The 15,487-nt window shown below is 51.4% G+C and overlaps 4 protein-coding genes across 4 annotated transcripts; 2 read left to right on the plus strand and 2 right to left on the minus strand.

Moving 5' to 3' along the window:
• Nucleotides 1-873: 873 nt before the first annotated feature.
• Nucleotides 874-4,908, plus strand: PpBr36_06650 (uncharacterized protein; the record flags this gene model as incomplete). The annotated part of the gene is made up of 6 exons (XM_029893793.1): nucleotides 874-903; nucleotides 979-1,028; nucleotides 1,117-1,436; nucleotides 1,505-3,406; nucleotides 3,471-4,588; nucleotides 4,666-4,908. The coding sequence occupies 6 exons, from the start codon at nucleotides 874-876 to the stop codon at nucleotides 4,906-4,908; spliced, it is 3,663 nt and encodes a 1,220-aa protein (XP_029746001.1).
• A 627-nt stretch (nucleotides 4,909-5,535) lies between these two features.
• On the minus strand, nucleotides 5,536-6,523 carry PpBr36_06651 (uncharacterized protein; the record flags this gene model as incomplete). Its single annotated transcript, XM_029893794.1, has 2 exons — nucleotides 5,536-5,805; nucleotides 5,924-6,523. The coding sequence occupies 2 exons, from the start codon at nucleotides 6,521-6,523 to the stop codon at nucleotides 5,536-5,538; spliced, it is 870 nt and encodes a 289-aa protein (XP_029746000.1).
• Nucleotides 6,524-7,215: 692 nt separating this feature from the next.
• PpBr36_06652 (uncharacterized protein) lies at nucleotides 7,216-9,009 on the minus strand (the record flags this gene model as incomplete). The annotated part of the gene is made up of 4 exons (XM_029893795.1): nucleotides 7,216-7,757; nucleotides 7,822-8,021; nucleotides 8,521-8,615; nucleotides 8,677-9,009. 4 exons carry the CDS (start codon nucleotides 9,007-9,009, stop codon nucleotides 7,216-7,218), a joined length of 1,170 nt encoding a protein of 389 aa, XP_029746003.1.
• Nucleotides 9,010-10,465: 1,456 nt separating this feature from the next.
• Nucleotides 10,466-14,517, plus strand: PpBr36_06653 (uncharacterized protein; the record flags this gene model as incomplete). Its single annotated transcript, XM_029893796.1, has 4 exons — nucleotides 10,466-10,918; nucleotides 11,007-11,158; nucleotides 11,232-13,342; nucleotides 13,409-14,517. 4 exons carry the CDS (start codon nucleotides 10,466-10,468, stop codon nucleotides 14,515-14,517), a joined length of 3,825 nt encoding a protein of 1,274 aa, XP_029746002.1.
• Nucleotides 14,518-15,487: the final 970 nt, after the last annotated feature.

Below are 15,487 nucleotides of genomic sequence, written 5' to 3' on the forward strand. Positions count from 1 at the left end.
GTCGAATGATGCTCTTCTAATCGTCCGCCAGCGGAACCCAGTTGACGAGGCTTTGTAGAGCAACGATTTAACACCTCGTAGTCGAGGGGCGACAGGTCCCCAAGGTGTCTGTCTGGTTTAGGCCGGGGGTGGTGTACTCCACACAAGATCAGGGATCGGGAGGTACCCAGCTTTTCTGGAGCGGTGGCTGCCAGACGCGCTAGGCCTACCATGCGATCTGTCAAAGTACACTTTTTTTTTTTTTTTTTTTTTTTGTTTGCCAAGCGACTCTTACTTCTTGATCAATCCAGCTTTGGTACAAATCTGCCCCGTCACTTGTAGAAGAATACGTATATGCATGATGATTGACCAACCAACCCTATGGCTGCTATCGCCATGCAGGGAACACCTTCCTTGTAGATTTTAACTTTTGAGTGCATCTGGACAGTTGGCCGGATCTCGAATTTGCAGCCAATGAGAATTCAATGTGGCTGAAGCTTTCTGAATCCTAGTGGGTAAAGGGGCCTGAGGCTGAGCCGTGGGGTCGACAAATGGTGGGGTTGGATTGGATTCCCCTGTCCCGGGCGGGAAAAACCATAGAGCGAGTGTCGCTTGTGGTGGTTCCCACACTTTGGCTCCGGCCACGCTTCCACTGTAGCAAATCGGCAGCGACTTGACTTACTTGGGATGCTGTGAGAAGAGCTCGCGCAAGGTGGCCTAACACCCAGATTCCCTACAAGCAGCTCACCTTAACCGCTGCACCACCACAACAATTAGGCTGTTTCCAGATATTGCGAACCAAGGACAGCTTTTTGCGAGTTTAACATTCTCTGGCGCAGGCGATTTGTTTCACACTCTGAGAGCCAGAAGCTCAGGCTTCATCCCACCTTCAAGATGCAGGCGTCGTCGGGCATGCTCACCAAGGTATGAAGTGTTGCCCCGGCTCTCTTCTCAGCTACATGTTTGCTGTACTAACTAATTGCTTGTCCATCTTTGCAGTTCGAGTCCAAGTCTTCTCGCGCAAAGGGCATTGCCTTCCACCCAAAAAGGTCCGTATGCAGCAGCTAGCTGGCAGCTCCCCGCCCATAGCTTGTCTGGCTGATACAACCGACTGACACCTCGCTTCGACGTTTCCAGGCCATGGATTCTTGTTTCTCTTCACTCTTCGACGATTCAACTATGGGACTATCGCATGGGTACATTGATTGACCGTTTCGAGGAACATGACGGTCCTGTTCGCGCCATCGACTTCCACAAGACGCAACCCCTCTTCGTCTCGGGCGGTGACGACTACAAGATCAAAGTATGGTCTTACCAGACGCGCCGATGCCTCTTCACTCTGAACGGCCACCTGGACTATGTCCGTACAGTCTTCTTCCATCACGAGCTGCCCTGGATTGTGTCGGCCTCAGACGACCAAACGATTCGGATATGGAATTGGCAGAACCGATCTTTGAGTGAGATAGACCAACCTTTGGGGATCGGGAACATTCGAGCTTTGGAGCATTGCTAACAACTACTACAGTTTGTACGATGACGGGGCATAATCACTATGCCATGTGTGCGCAATTCCACCCCAAGGAGGACCTTGTCGTGTCTGCTTCGCTGGATCAGTCCGTCCGGGTATGGGATATTTCTGGCTTGCGCAAGAAGCACTCTGCGCCCACATCCTCACTCTCCTTTGAAGACCAAATGGCGCGGAACAATGCGAATCAAACCGATATGTTTGGCAACACGGATGCCGTTGTCAAGTTCGTCCTCGAGGGCCATGACCGCGGAGTGAACTGGGTCGCATTCCACCCGACGATGCCCCTGATAGTCTCAGCTGGTGACGACCGGCTGGTGAAGCTTTGGCGCATGAGCGAGACTAAGGCTTGGGAGGTCGATACCTGCCGGGGTCACTTCCAGAACGCTTCTGGATGTTTATTCCACCCGCATCAGGATCTCATCTTGTCGGTAGGCGAGGATAAGACAATACGAGTTTGGGATCTTAACAAGAGGACAGGGGTTCAGACTTTCAAGCGGGAAAACGACAGGTTCTGGGTTATTGCAGCTCACCCAGAAATCAACTTGTTTGCCGCTGGTCATGACAATGGAGTCATGGTTTTCAAACTCGAGCGCGAACGCCCTGCATCCGCGGTCAACCAAAACGTCCTTTTCTACATCAACAAGGAGAAGCACGTGCGGTCATATGACTTCCAAAAGAACATCGAGAGCCCGACTCTTCTGTCACTGAAGAAGGTTGGCCCTGCTTGGGTTCCTCCTCGTACCCTCTCCTACAACCCGGCAGAGAGATCAGTTTTGGTTACGTCGTCGGCTGATAATGGCACCTACGAGCTGATCAGCCTTCCGAGAGAAGGATCTGGCGCGATAGAGCCTACCGAGTCCAAGCGCGGCCAGGGAAACTCTGCCATATTCGTCGCTCGCAACCGATTCGCTGTTCTCAATGTCGCTTCCCAAACCATCGATATCAAAGACCTCTCAAACAACACTACACGATCATTCAAGCCTCCTCACGGTACTACCGATATCTACTTCGGGGGTCCGGGAAACCTGTTGATCATCACACCCACTGCCGTTCATCTTTATGAGATCCAGCAGAAGAAGACCATTGCACAGCTTGCCGTCAACGGGGTCAAGTACGTTGTGTGGTCTAATGATGGCCTCTACGCCGCACTTCTCAGCAAGCACAACGTCACCATTGTCACCAAGAACCTTGAACAGGTCAGCACGCTCCACGAGACGATCCGTATCAAGAGCGCCACCTGGGACGATGCCGGCGTCCTCCTCTACTCGACTCTCAACCACGTTAAATACACGCTGCTCAATGGTGACAACGGCATCGTGCGGACGCTGGATCAAACGGTTTACCTTGTTCGGGTTAAGGGCAGGAATGCCCACTGTCTCGACAGGAACGCAAAGCCCAAGGTACTTCTGATTGACCCTACCGAGTACAGGTTCAAGCTGTCTTTGGTGAAGCGTAATTATGAGGAGATGCTGCACATCATCAAAACCTCGAGTCTTGTTGGCCAGTCCATCATCTCATATCTGCAAAAGAAGGGATACCCGGAGATCGCGCTGCAATTTGTCCAGGATCCCACGACCCGTTTTGAGCTTGCCATCGAGTGTGGCAATCTTGAAGTTGCAGTCGAGATGGCTAAGCAGTTAGACCGCCCCAAGCTGTGGACCAGGTTGAGCATTGAGGCTCTGGCACATGGCAACCACCAGGTCGTGGAGATGTGCTATCAGAAGCTCAAGCAGTTCGACAAACTCTCATTCTTGTATCTTTCGACAGGCGACACAACCAAACTCGCCAGGATGGCTAAGATCGCCGAGCATCGAGGAGACTTCACCGCCCGATTCCAAGACGCACTGTTCTTGGGAGAGGTAGAGGACCGCATCCAGATGTTCAAGGAAATTGATCTTTGTAAGAGACCCTAGAAATTCCTGAGTCTGTGAGAGTGAAAGCTAACTTACTGCAAAATGTTCAGACCCGATGGCATACATGACTGCCAAGTCTCATGGCCTCGATGAGGAATGTCAAGCCATCCTGGAAGCGACCGGGCTGACTGAGGACCAGCTCACCATGCCCAAGATTGGTGAACCGCTTACGCCGCCGAAAGCTGTCGTTCCTACCTACAAAGCCAACTGGCCAACAAGGGCGACATCCCAGTCAGTATTCGAAAAGGCTCTCCTTGGCCAGATGGAAGGCCTCTCTCTCGAGGACGAGTCTGGAGCCACTGCGAATGGATACGCAGACGAAGGCGAGGAACCCAGCTCCAAGGCTGGTGCCCTTGCAGATGTCGATGATGAAGAGGACGCTGCTGGGTGGGACATGGGAGATGATATCGTACCAGAAGTGGACAGCGATTTCGTCAATGTGGAGAGTGCCGAAACGGGTGGTGCCGGTAGCAGCGAAGCTGACCTGTGGGCACGGAACTCCCCCTTGGCTGTTGACCATGTCGCGGGTGGTTCTTTTGAATCGGCCATGCAGCTGCTGAACCGCCAAGTAGGTGCTGTCAACTTTGCGCCGCTGAAGGACAGGTTCTTGGAGGTGTACAAGGCTTCCAAGACTTATCTGCCTGCATCAGCTGGTCTTCCAGCACTGGTCAACTACGTTCGCAGGACTATGGATGAGACAGACCCCAGGAAGGTCCTCCCTATTATTCCACGTGATCTTGAATCGCTGGCAACCAATGATCTGCAGCAGGGTTATAGCACTATGAAGAGCAACAAGCTGGAGGAGGGAGTCAAGGTCTTCAGGGACATCCTTCATGCTGTTCTCGTCAACGCTGTTTCTTCTGAGGGCGAAGTGGCGGAGGCCAAGAAGCTCATCACCTCTGCCGCGGAGTATGCAGTTGCGATGGATATTGAGCTGGCGAGGAGGAAGCTCGGCGCGCCCGATGCTGTGGCCAAGAACCCAGAGCTACTCAAGCGCAGCCTCGAACTGTCAGCATATTTCACAATCCCCAAGATTGAAGTGCCCCACAGACAACTTGCACTTCTGAATGCGATGAACCTCGCTGCCAGGAGCAAGAACTACAACTCTGCCCTCAGCTTTGCCAACAGAATATTGGCAAATGGAGGTGCCAGCAAAATATTAGAAACCGTAAGTTTCCATCGAGCCTTGAGTGTCTATACGGATTGAGAAGCATATGGGAGGCTAACCACTATTCTTTATAATAGGCCAAGAAGACAAAGGCTCAATGCGAGCGAAACCCTAACGATGCTGTAGAGATCGAGTTTGACCAGTTCGCTGAGTTTGAGGTCTGCGCAGCAAGCCACACACCAATCTACAGCGGAACAGCGTATGAGGAGTGTGCTTTTGATGGATCCAAGTACCATACCAAGTACAAGGGAACGGTCTGCACTGTATGCCAGGTTTGCGAAGTTGGCAAGCATGGCAGTGGGTTGAAGCTTTTCGCATGAGTGATATCGGGTTCGCCGTCGATGGCGACTGTGTGATTTATATAGGAGGGGAATCTACTTGGCCTCGGAGCTAGTGATGCTCCCTGGCCACTGCGGAATGACTATTCTGTTGAAAAGGACTGTCATAGAGTCGGATTGAGATTGCAAGATGGCCATTTGGAAGAAAAGCTTCTCGACGGGACCAAAAAGCGCCGGGCTTGATTTTACCTTTCTTTCTCGTCGATATATGCAGTCAAGGACGGTTCCTTTTTTATTTTATCTTTTTTTTTTCTTCTTTTTTTTCTAGTTGTCTTAGCGTGATCAGTCGTCGGAGATGTTAGAGAAAATGTTTACATGCCATTTTAACATGTTCGCACGTGAGCCGTTTATTGGTGAATGTATGGGTTAACCGTGGGGACGTCTTGAGTCTATGTTACTTTATTACACTTCGGAATACAAAGGCTCTAAAAGTCTGACTGCCCCAACCTGAACTTTCCCTACGCCCCAAGCTAGCAAGTTTCGAAACCAGCCTGTCCGGCTAGAACCCGCGTTCATGGATTTCGGTCCAATATTGCTGTCCATGATCCAAGGCTCGGCCACCTCTGTACTACCCCTCACGCCTGCCCAAGCAAGGCCGCCCGCTATGCTCTAGACGATAGTCTCCAGGTCGCGGGCGTATCCAAGGGTGTTCTCGATGAACGACAGGCTTACGGGCTTCTCGGGCTCACCATCTTCAGCACCTGCGGTGGGGAAGTAAATGTGGCCGTCACGTACAGTCCAGCCGCGACGCTTGGCAAACTCGACAACCGCACCCTCCGACTCCAGAAACAGAAGAGACTTGGTGGATGAGATGGGCAGAGACGGGTAAGCACGCTCGCTGCTCGAAGCGATCTCGGCCCGTATTTGGATGGTCAGAATCTACATGTCCAGGGTGGTCACGTGTTAGCATGGTGTAGGTTTGATAGCAAACAGAAAATTGTGACGCAAACGGGGTTGGAAGTTAGCCTCCTGGGTCCAAGTAAAAGAAAAGGCTCACCTCTGAAAAGACACCATACTCCTCACAGGGCACCTCGCCCTTCTTCATGGCCTTCCAGACACGGTCGTAGCTGCCCTCCATCAGCCACCTTTCGAGCCGGATAGGGTAGCCAAGGTAGCGGTCGCCCTCAACGTCGACGCTGCCGCCGCCGCCCTCGCGAGTGGACAGGGCCTCGAGCTCCGAGTGGAACTCGGCGTAGCGGCCCTGGGTGAGGAGCAGCAGCAGGTACAGGCCTGTCACCTTGTTGCGCTCGGGCAGGTTGGGCGGCAGCACATTGGCGGGGAGCTCGTACAGCGGCGAGAGCTGCTGGACGTAGCGCGTAAAGCCGTCGGCGTTCTTGGCGCGGATCGAGTACAGCGCTCCCTGCTCATACGTCTCCCGGGCTAGAGCGAGCTGTGCCGCCGAAGGTGATGGGCTGTTGCTGCTCTTTCCCTTGCCGCTGCTTGTTGGGCTTGGTGTAGTCGTCGTCGTCTTGGGTGTGAGTGCACCGAGCTGCAGGAGGAGGAGCTTCGCTTTCGAGAGGAGCTTGGCTGCGTCTGCATAGGCGAGCTGTTGCGACTTGAGCTGAGTCAAAATCTGTTGTAGTTGCCGTTCTGCCATCTTGTTGAGTCCGGGTATGGATGTGAATGGAGGATGCGATGTGGTTCAAATGGGTTCCAAAGGAAAAGGGCGGCCGGGGATCCTCGCTGGCGTTATGCGCGTTCCAACAGCCAACAACTCAAGGTTCGTAATAGCGGACGTAGTCGAATAAGGTGTGGAGTTTTCCGTCAAGATGTGAGTCGTTACGAATTGTGAGAGGAGTTCCTGAGCTTTCAACTTTTGTTGTTTTGATTCAGAGAGCTCTGGTGCTTTGGCAGCGGGAGATAGATTGTTGACGTGGTCTGGTGGTTAGTATTCCGATGGACAGCACAAGCAGCAGGCTGAGAGGCTGACGAACCCCATCGTCAACCCGCCATCGACCAGCAAGTGGATCTACTGCCCCACCTTTACCCGCCTATCTGATCTATCTGCTACCTACCCTGCAGTTAATTGATGCATCTCCACCGAGCCGTATTTGACATAGTATTATCATTCTAGGTAAACCACGGATCGAGTAACCAAATGATTGATTGCTATGCGTGCTATGACTACTAAGAAGTTCATCAAATATCACTCTTCTTTCTGGAAGTCCTCTTTCAAAAAGGTTCGGGAAGCAAGCATACCACCCACCAGTCACGCCGATACAGGCTATATCAATCAACAGCGCGAGACCAGCTCTATGTAAAATGCGCCTAGCAAACAAGGCCCCCCACCTATTGCGAATCTGCAAGGGCCTCCAGTACACCAGCTTCACCCATGGCACGCAGCCATCCATGAACCAAAGGAGTGTAGTCCTGGCATCGGCGACGCGCAGCAGCGAGATCCTCGTTACCGCTCTCCCGGGCTGCGTTATATTCCAATTTCAGATCACGTTGCTCGGCCCTTAGCCTCCTCATGACTGTATCTGCATACTCGGGTATCATTTCCGGTCCGTTCAATTCGTTTAGAAATTCTTGAGGTGCTGGTGTCGCCACAACTTCCTCGTATGTCAAGCCCATTTTTTTCAACTGCTCGGCGTTTTCTTGTTTGCATGTGATGTAAGTTTCATCGTTCTCCGTCATATTCTTCAGTGTTGGACTGGCGGCCAATTTTTGTTGAAGAGCCTTATAACAGGCCATGTTCACAGCAAGCTTCTGGCGCACGCTGGCTAGAGGATTGTGAGAGAGTGCAAGGAGGTTGGCCTGGAGACCGAGTTCTTCAACCTTTCTCTGGATATGGGGTATCACGGCACAGGCCCAGTCTCCCTCATATGGTCCTGCATCCTGCCAAGTCAGTTCAGGGATACGCTGCAAACAACAATATGGAGCGTTGGCCCGTACCCAAGCAAATAACACCTCCATCCAGCCCATCGAGCTCCCACAGCTTACCATCGTGAGGAATATATCCCACGTAATGCTTGGCTGAGTCTGGATCAAGAGCCTTGCGCTTCCGCTTGCTGGACTTTCCCTTGTTTTGGCGCTTGTTACGCTCCTCCCATTGGTTCATCATCCCCAAGTCTGCATCCATGAGATCGAGACGGCTGCGGGTAGAGTCAGCAAAAGATTCTTAACAAAGGTTACAATGGCAGTTGCTGAGAGACCTTGATATACGCCCCAGTATTCACTCACCGCGCAAATGTGTTGTGAGTTGATCTGAGAAATTTGTCCTGGGACAGATACGCACCTCTATGCGAGAGCACCATGTCTGCGGTTTCTTCCTTGAACTTCCGCACTTTTTCGCCCATAGCTACTTCATCACAGTTCATCAAAACATTCAACAAGGCAACTGTAGCACACGAGTTGGAGGCAGTCTGATCAAACTGTTCTTAGTTGAGAAGTTCTCTTGCTAAATTCGGCTGTCGAGCCAGAGAAGGAATCACAAACCTGTGCGGCAAACCACATATTCGATGGAGGTGGTACTATCTCGTCCGAGATTGGAACACCATCGCATTCAAATAGAAATATAAATCCGTAGATTGGTTTTCTTGCAATATCGTCAGTCCTGGTACTAGGTTTGTCTTCTCAGAGCCAACAATTTACCTGAGTGCCGCTATCTCTGTCTCATCCATGCTGAAAATTTCCTCGCTACGGACATTGGACACGCCAAGTGTATGCAGTATGTAGTTGAAATGTGCCTATAATGGTCAATGGTCAGCATGGCCGCCTCCATCACCGGAACAGTAGGCCATCAGCAACATCTGAATCTGGGAGCTTTCTACTTGCCGGATCCGATTCAAGCTCAACCCAGCCCTCGTATGCTTCCAACTCCTCGGGCGGAAAATTGAGTACATCGTCGAGAAGGTCTGGAACTTGGTCGGCGCAGATAGCGTGTGCATCTTCATCACCGTTGTTTATTTCATTTTGATGGCCTTTTCTGGGCAAATATTTGCGCTGTCTCTTGACGGTGTATCCCTGAGCACGTCGTAGTTCATCATAGTTGTCCTTGTCGTCTCGCTCCTTGTACGAGATCTCAGGTCGCACTCGCCCCGATCGACGGCTACTGGTCTGAGCTGTTGTGGTATCGGACATGTTAATGGTATGAAGAATAACCCTGGATACCTGAGTAATCAGCCTGGCCGATGTGAAAAATGTCCAAGTTAAAGCAGACTAGGAGCGATTCGGTAATTGTAAGATCTTCACAGTGCGGGATGCCGATACTCGTTGACCACGGGTTGAGAAGCTGATGTCCTTATGAATTTTTTTTACCGCTACGCAATTTTATGCGGCTCCCGGGAAATCTGAGTCATTTATCAGTGAAGCGGCAGTGATGTTTGCCTTGAGTTTGTGGCTGGTTGTTCGTTCACCGTAGATGACTTTTAGTAGGTTGAGCGCCACTGGATCTGTACGGGCATCAAAGTAATCGCCGCAACAAGAGGTCGCCAACCGGTCTAATTCGCAAGCCTCCTCAACTAAGTTCTAGCAAGAGAACGTCGCAGGCCGAGGATTTCTTATGAAGTGTTCATGTTACACCAACATATGTCCGCATTGTATTTGGACAATTGAGTGTGAAAGGTGAACAATTCTGACAGAATTGGTTTTAGTTACTGCAACTTTCCATGTGACGACATCATCGGGAATATGGGGTTTTACAAAAAAAAAAAGCCAAAAAAAAAAAAGCCCAGAGCTTACCTCTGTTCAAACAAAGACTTAGAACATCCGTCGCACGTCGCTAGAACTAGAATGTTAAGCACACAAGGCATAGATACCAGAATCCTGTTCGATGTCTATGTACTGATTGACAGAACAGCGGATAGCACCATCACCTCAAACTGCAAGCTTGGCATGCACATTTCAGTCGAGAATAAAGTTTACCGAAGATGGGCATTTTCTGCGCTGTCAATACCACATAGTTACCTTTAACTTATATGTTCAGTTTCAGGTACACTTTCAGGCAAATTTCAGAAACATTCTAACCATTCACTACATATGCCAACAATCCCGAACTTAGATTTTGTTGCTCCTGTTCAAAACACCCGCTCACCATGGGAGACGCCGTAACCTAATGACCAATCATATGAGCTCTTTGCTCGCACTTCCCAGCCTATGTGGGGCTCAGCCAGCATCATTCATCCCGCCTGTGTAAGCAAATAAAAAAAAACGCGTTCCTGACGTTGCTGCAGAGTCGTTGACGTGACAGGTGAACTCTCGAGGTGTGACGGAGGCAGAAGCATATGAAGCTTCTACCACCAACCCACGAAAAGGAGAAAACAACACTAGAAGTCGAGATACTTCTGTACTCGATGTATGTTGCATACCCTTTTTCATTTTTTGCTCTGGTCTACCTACCTACAGTAAACCTTTCTTTTCAGCGACTGACATCAACTTAAATACAGGCAGGGATCGATTGATCCATCACGAACTACGACAACGAGAACGACGACCACCATTAGCCCTGCTGTAACTCCATAATTTTGACCAGAGCTGCCACTACAGTCGTGCAACGTAAACATCCTATATATCGCCCAAACGTGGCGAAGGGGATGCGATGCCAGCAACACCGCGCATCTCCAACGGGGCTTTCCCCCAAACCCCAGCGCACAAAGGCGCCCCTCCCACACCGTCTCCGACTCCTTCAGCTCGTCAATCATTATCGGCGCCGCGACGGAGCTTGCCTCCAGCCCCCCAAAAGACCGTAGCCAAGTCGGCTGCAGAGCCAAGAATACCCCTCCGGGCTATAGACGCACCCACTCAGCGGCTGTTCGCCCTCGGTATATATGGTGCTGTGCAAGCATGGAAGCTCTACGACTGGTCGCAAATGCTGGACGATGATAGTGCCCAGTCATTATGGCTTTCACTCAAATGGATCGCTATAGACGGCGTCTACATACTAGGCCTTCCTGAGCTTAGAATACCATGGCTTGAGCTCTCGCAGCCAGTGGCCATATTTCTCTTGGTTACACATGCAATATTTACCTTGCTGATCATGAACCATATTCCGGTAAGAGATCACGCCAGATACGAACCGTCTAATACCGCCTTGGTTCGTTTACCTGCGCCAGCTGCATGTGACTGACTTGTCTGTGCAGGTTCCATTACTGAGTGTACTATTTGTATACGTCAAAGCATTCTATTTTGACTCTGAACTCTCAATATCCGATAACTACGTCAAAACCTCTCAGATTCTGCACAACTCATCACTGATCCAGGGTCGTCAAATCATCAACATCCTTCCAGAGGGGTAAGTGCATAGTGTTAATACGTGACGCTATTCAACACTCCTCAGCAGGACAGTACTGACGCAGCTACACTAGGTTCGCCGTTCTCAACCCCGCTGGAACACCATTCTGCATAGGCGGTGACATCACCACTGCCTTGATACCGATTCACTTCAACTCGACGATACCCCGCGAGGTTGAGTTGATCAGAACAGATTTGGACGCCGATGGCAGCATTCAAGAGGTGATCAAGCTCTCGAGGTCTGACATTCGCACCATCCAGAGCCATGCGAAGAAGCTCACCTCGGATGGCACCCCAAGCGCCTTCACGTTCGAATACCGCGTCAAGAAGGCAGGAGCTTATAAGCTCAAACGCGTGATTGATGAACACAAGTTAGAGGTTCAGCGCAAAAGCCCCCACACCTTTGTCGTTCGATGTCCTTCGGCCAGCATTGGTCCGTCCCCGCCTTCAGAACGTTGTCTCAAGGACTTGTCTGACCTAGTGCTCAATGTGGATGGTACACCTCCGCTCAAGATTGTGTACAGTCGGAGGATCAATGGTAACAAGGAGCACAGCTTTCACTTCCCCAACCTTCAACCAGATGGTTTCTCGTCGCCCTTGATCGGTGTGGCAAGTTCTAGCCTCACTCTCCTCGAGGACGAAGACATATCCTGGGCAAGGTCGCAGCGTGTGCCTGTGAGCTTGAACGAGTCTCTATACTCTGGTGGGGAGTGGCAATACTCGGTCGACGAAGTACACGACGGGTTTGGCAATGTAGTGCGCTACGCTTCGCCCACCGACGACCCAGAATACCGGCCGAAGGCAGCAAAAACGCTCGTCAAAACTTTCTCGGTGCGGGAGCGACCGAAAGTGCATTTGACTAAGTGTGACATTCGCAACCCGCTCAAGGTGGCTCGAGGCCAGCGCGTTTCTTTGCCCGTAGTTTTCGAGACCACAGGTCAAAAGGCAGACGAAAGGCCCCATGCTCTTACCTGGGATTTTTCGCCAATCGACACCCTCACAAGGAACGGCGACCCTGGTGACGTTGTGATCCCGGGTTCCTACGTGAGCAAGAAGCCAGGTGATGCTCCTGTAGTCTCTGCTCCTGGTTTATACACCCTAAGGACTGTCAGTGCCGGGAGCTGTGAGGGTGAGGTCCAGGAACCTGCATCCTGTCTTGTCCTGAACCCCCTGGAGCCCGAACTGTCGGTCAGGTCTCGGGACATACCAGACAAGTGTGCCGGCAACTCGGTCGGCCTCATTGTGAACCTCGACCTCGTCGGTACCCCGCCGTTTGTTGTTCACTATAACGAGGTTTTCAACGGACGCGTGGAGCACAAGGTCGTGCGCATTTCTGGAACCAGACATGAGATGGAGCTCACTCCTCAAGAGGAGGGTACTCATAAGTACACCTTTACCAGCATCGACGATTCACTGTATAAGCAGGTGCCTTTGACTGGCCCCGGCTACACACTGGAACAAGATGTCAAGCCTGCTGCTTTCGCCGAGATTTCTCGTCGGTACGAGAACAAAGCTCTCAGCGCCTGCTTAGAGCAGGAAGTCGATGTCGATGTAGTCTTTTCTGGCGGCGAACCACCTTACACTCTGGAGTACGAGATAGCTCATGAGGGCAAGAGGACTCCATACAAGGTTGCCGGCATCCAGTCTAGAGAGCAGACACTGAGGACCCCGGCTCTGAGCAAGGGTGGCGAGTACACACTGGCCCTCACGAGCGTTATGGATAAACGCGGCTGCAAGAATTCCCTGCAGAACGAGATAAAGATCAACGTAAGGCGCCAACGGCCGCGGGCATCGTTCGGTGTGATTGAAGGCCGTCGCAAGGCACTCAACATCGAGTCCCCAGATGCACAACACAAGTTGCCGGTCCGTTTGACTGGTGTGGGTCCGTGGAAAGTGACATACAAGAATCTCGACCAGCCAGGCTCTCCTCTCATCCAACAAACTGTGCAGAACAGTAACGGTGTCGTAACGGCTCGGGACCCTGGAACGTATGAACTAGTTGAGGTATCTGACAGCCAATGTCCGGGTGCGGTCGACCCTAAGGCGTCGACTTTTGAAGTTTCTTGGCTTCCTCGACCCGAGCTTTCGCTGGTGCAGTCTGACAGCCTTAGTCAAGCTGGCGATTTGTTTGTCAAGAAGGATGTTTGCGAGGGCGATATTGACGGCTTTGAGATCAGCCTCAAGGGTACGTCATTTCTCCCATGACCTACCATTTATAAGCAAACGTAACTAACCACAAATTGCACTCCAGGTTCTCCTCCGTACCACGTCAAATACCAGATCCACCATAAACCCACATCTGGACCGGCATCAAGCACTCGCAAGGAGTTTGATGCAGCCCTCAGCAAATCGGCAATCTCTATGCTTACTGCAAAGCCCGGACTGTACACATACACCTTCACGGATCTCGCCGACAGCCTTTACGACCTGACTAAGAAGCAGTTCACACCGGTTGTCCTACAGCAGCGAGTCAATGCTAAGCCAACGGCCACTTTCGACAAGCCTGGACAAGTCTTCAAGTTCTGCATGTCTGAGCAGGATTACGAAGAAAAGATTCCTGTGACCTTGACCGGTGTCGCGCCCTTCTTCCTGGAGCTTGAAATCAAGCACCACAGCAATGGTGTTCCTCAAGTGCACCGTATCCCTTCCATAAACTCCAACAAATTCGGCGTTCAGTTACCGCGCGAATTGCTTCGCCTCGGTCCTCAGCAAGTTCGCATCCGTGAGGTCCGTGATAGTCGTGGCTGCCAGTTCCGTTCGGAAATTGGTGGCTCGTCAGTCCAGGTGCAGCTCTACGATGCGCCCGCCATTTACCCCTTGGAGACTCGCACAGATTATTGTGTGGGCGAGCGACTTGCGTACACCCTATCCGGAACACCTCCCTTCCAGGTGTCTTACACGTTTGGTGGGCAGAAGCGCAGCGCCAACTCGCCGACAACGAGCTTCCGCCGAATCGCAGACAGCCCCGGAGAGTTCTCCATCACGAGTGTCAGCGACAAGGCGAGCGAGTGCCGAGCCGCTGTGGAGCTGGTCAAGCGCATCCACCCAATGCCGAGCGTGCGCATCAGCCGTGGACAGAACGTACAGGTAGACATCCACGAGGGTGGTGAGGTCGAGATCCTCTTCGAGTTTGGAGGCACGCCTCCATTCGAGTTTACGTACACACGCAGCACCAATGCGCGAAAGGGGCAAAAGTCCAAGGTGCTTGAGACCAGGCACGACGTCAGCTTCGAGCACAGCAAAGTTGTGCGTGCGAGCCAGGAGGGTACATATCAGGTGGTTGCTATCAAGGACAAGTACTGTGCCTTCTCAACCCAGCAGGTGGACGTCAAAGACGGCGGGCAGAAGCTGTTGCAGTAACATCCTGGCTTGACAGCAGCCACATGGAGGCGTAGGAAATGGCATGGACATTGAGCGAGTGGCCCATAGGTCGGGCAAAGCCATAAATATGCCAATGCAGCCACATCTTGATTATATCCGGCCGATATATTCTTGTTTTTACTTTTGCTTTTACTTTTCCTTTCTCTTTCCTTTTTTGTTACTTACTGACCCTGGTGGAACATGGGTCATTGGGTAGGAGAGTTTGTCCTCATGTCCAACTCATTATTGTCCTGTCTCATTCAAGGACCTTTATCTATTGTGGCATCATGAGCACGGCGTTCAATGGGTTTCCGCTATAATAATAAACAAAATACCAAGATCAGACCAACTGTGCAAGCAAGACGGACCCTTTTCCTGTGGCGCTACTGTTGCGGCATATCCGACGCAAGGTTCATGCACTAACCTTAGCTTTGCATGTCTCGCCGCATCTCTGCTTCTTGTTCTTCGTCTGTTCAGCCTTTTCTCAATTTCCTGTTTTTTTTTTTTTTTTTTTTTTTTTTTTTTTTTTTTTTTCTGAGCAAGCCATCAGCCAAACCGGAATTTAGAACTACGAAAAGAAAGTCGTAGTGTCCGAGCAGTCGGGTTAATTCTTGTATCCGAAAACCCGCTGAATAGTTGATTCGATACGCTGGCAAAGGACGGTTCCAGAACACAGGTGGCAGGGAAAGGGTCCGATATGTGTCCCTTTCCCAGTGGTGAATCTTAGGGGCGCCACAACATGCCTCCCTGCCATCCGCCGGCCAAGATCGATGGCTTCCCAGCGGTTTGGACAGTAGTCAGACTTTCCCTGCGGGGCTCTCCCCAGTGGTTCGTCGGTCTGGGCAACACGGGTTCCGGATCATTGGCAAGACGGGACAATTAAAGAGTTGTCTCTCTAAACTCTTTACTTCTAGAAGGTTGCTTGGAGTGTTTTTGTTCCCATGGCATGTCACAATGGTATGTGAATATC

The sequence above is a fragment of the Pyricularia pennisetigena genome, assembly GCF_004337985.1.
Source record: "Pyricularia pennisetigena strain Br36 chromosome 4 map unlocalized Pyricularia_pennisetigena_Br36_Scf_6, whole genome shotgun sequence".
In the NCBI taxonomy this organism is placed as follows: domain Eukaryota; kingdom Fungi; phylum Ascomycota; class Sordariomycetes; order Magnaporthales; family Pyriculariaceae; genus Pyricularia; species Pyricularia pennisetigena.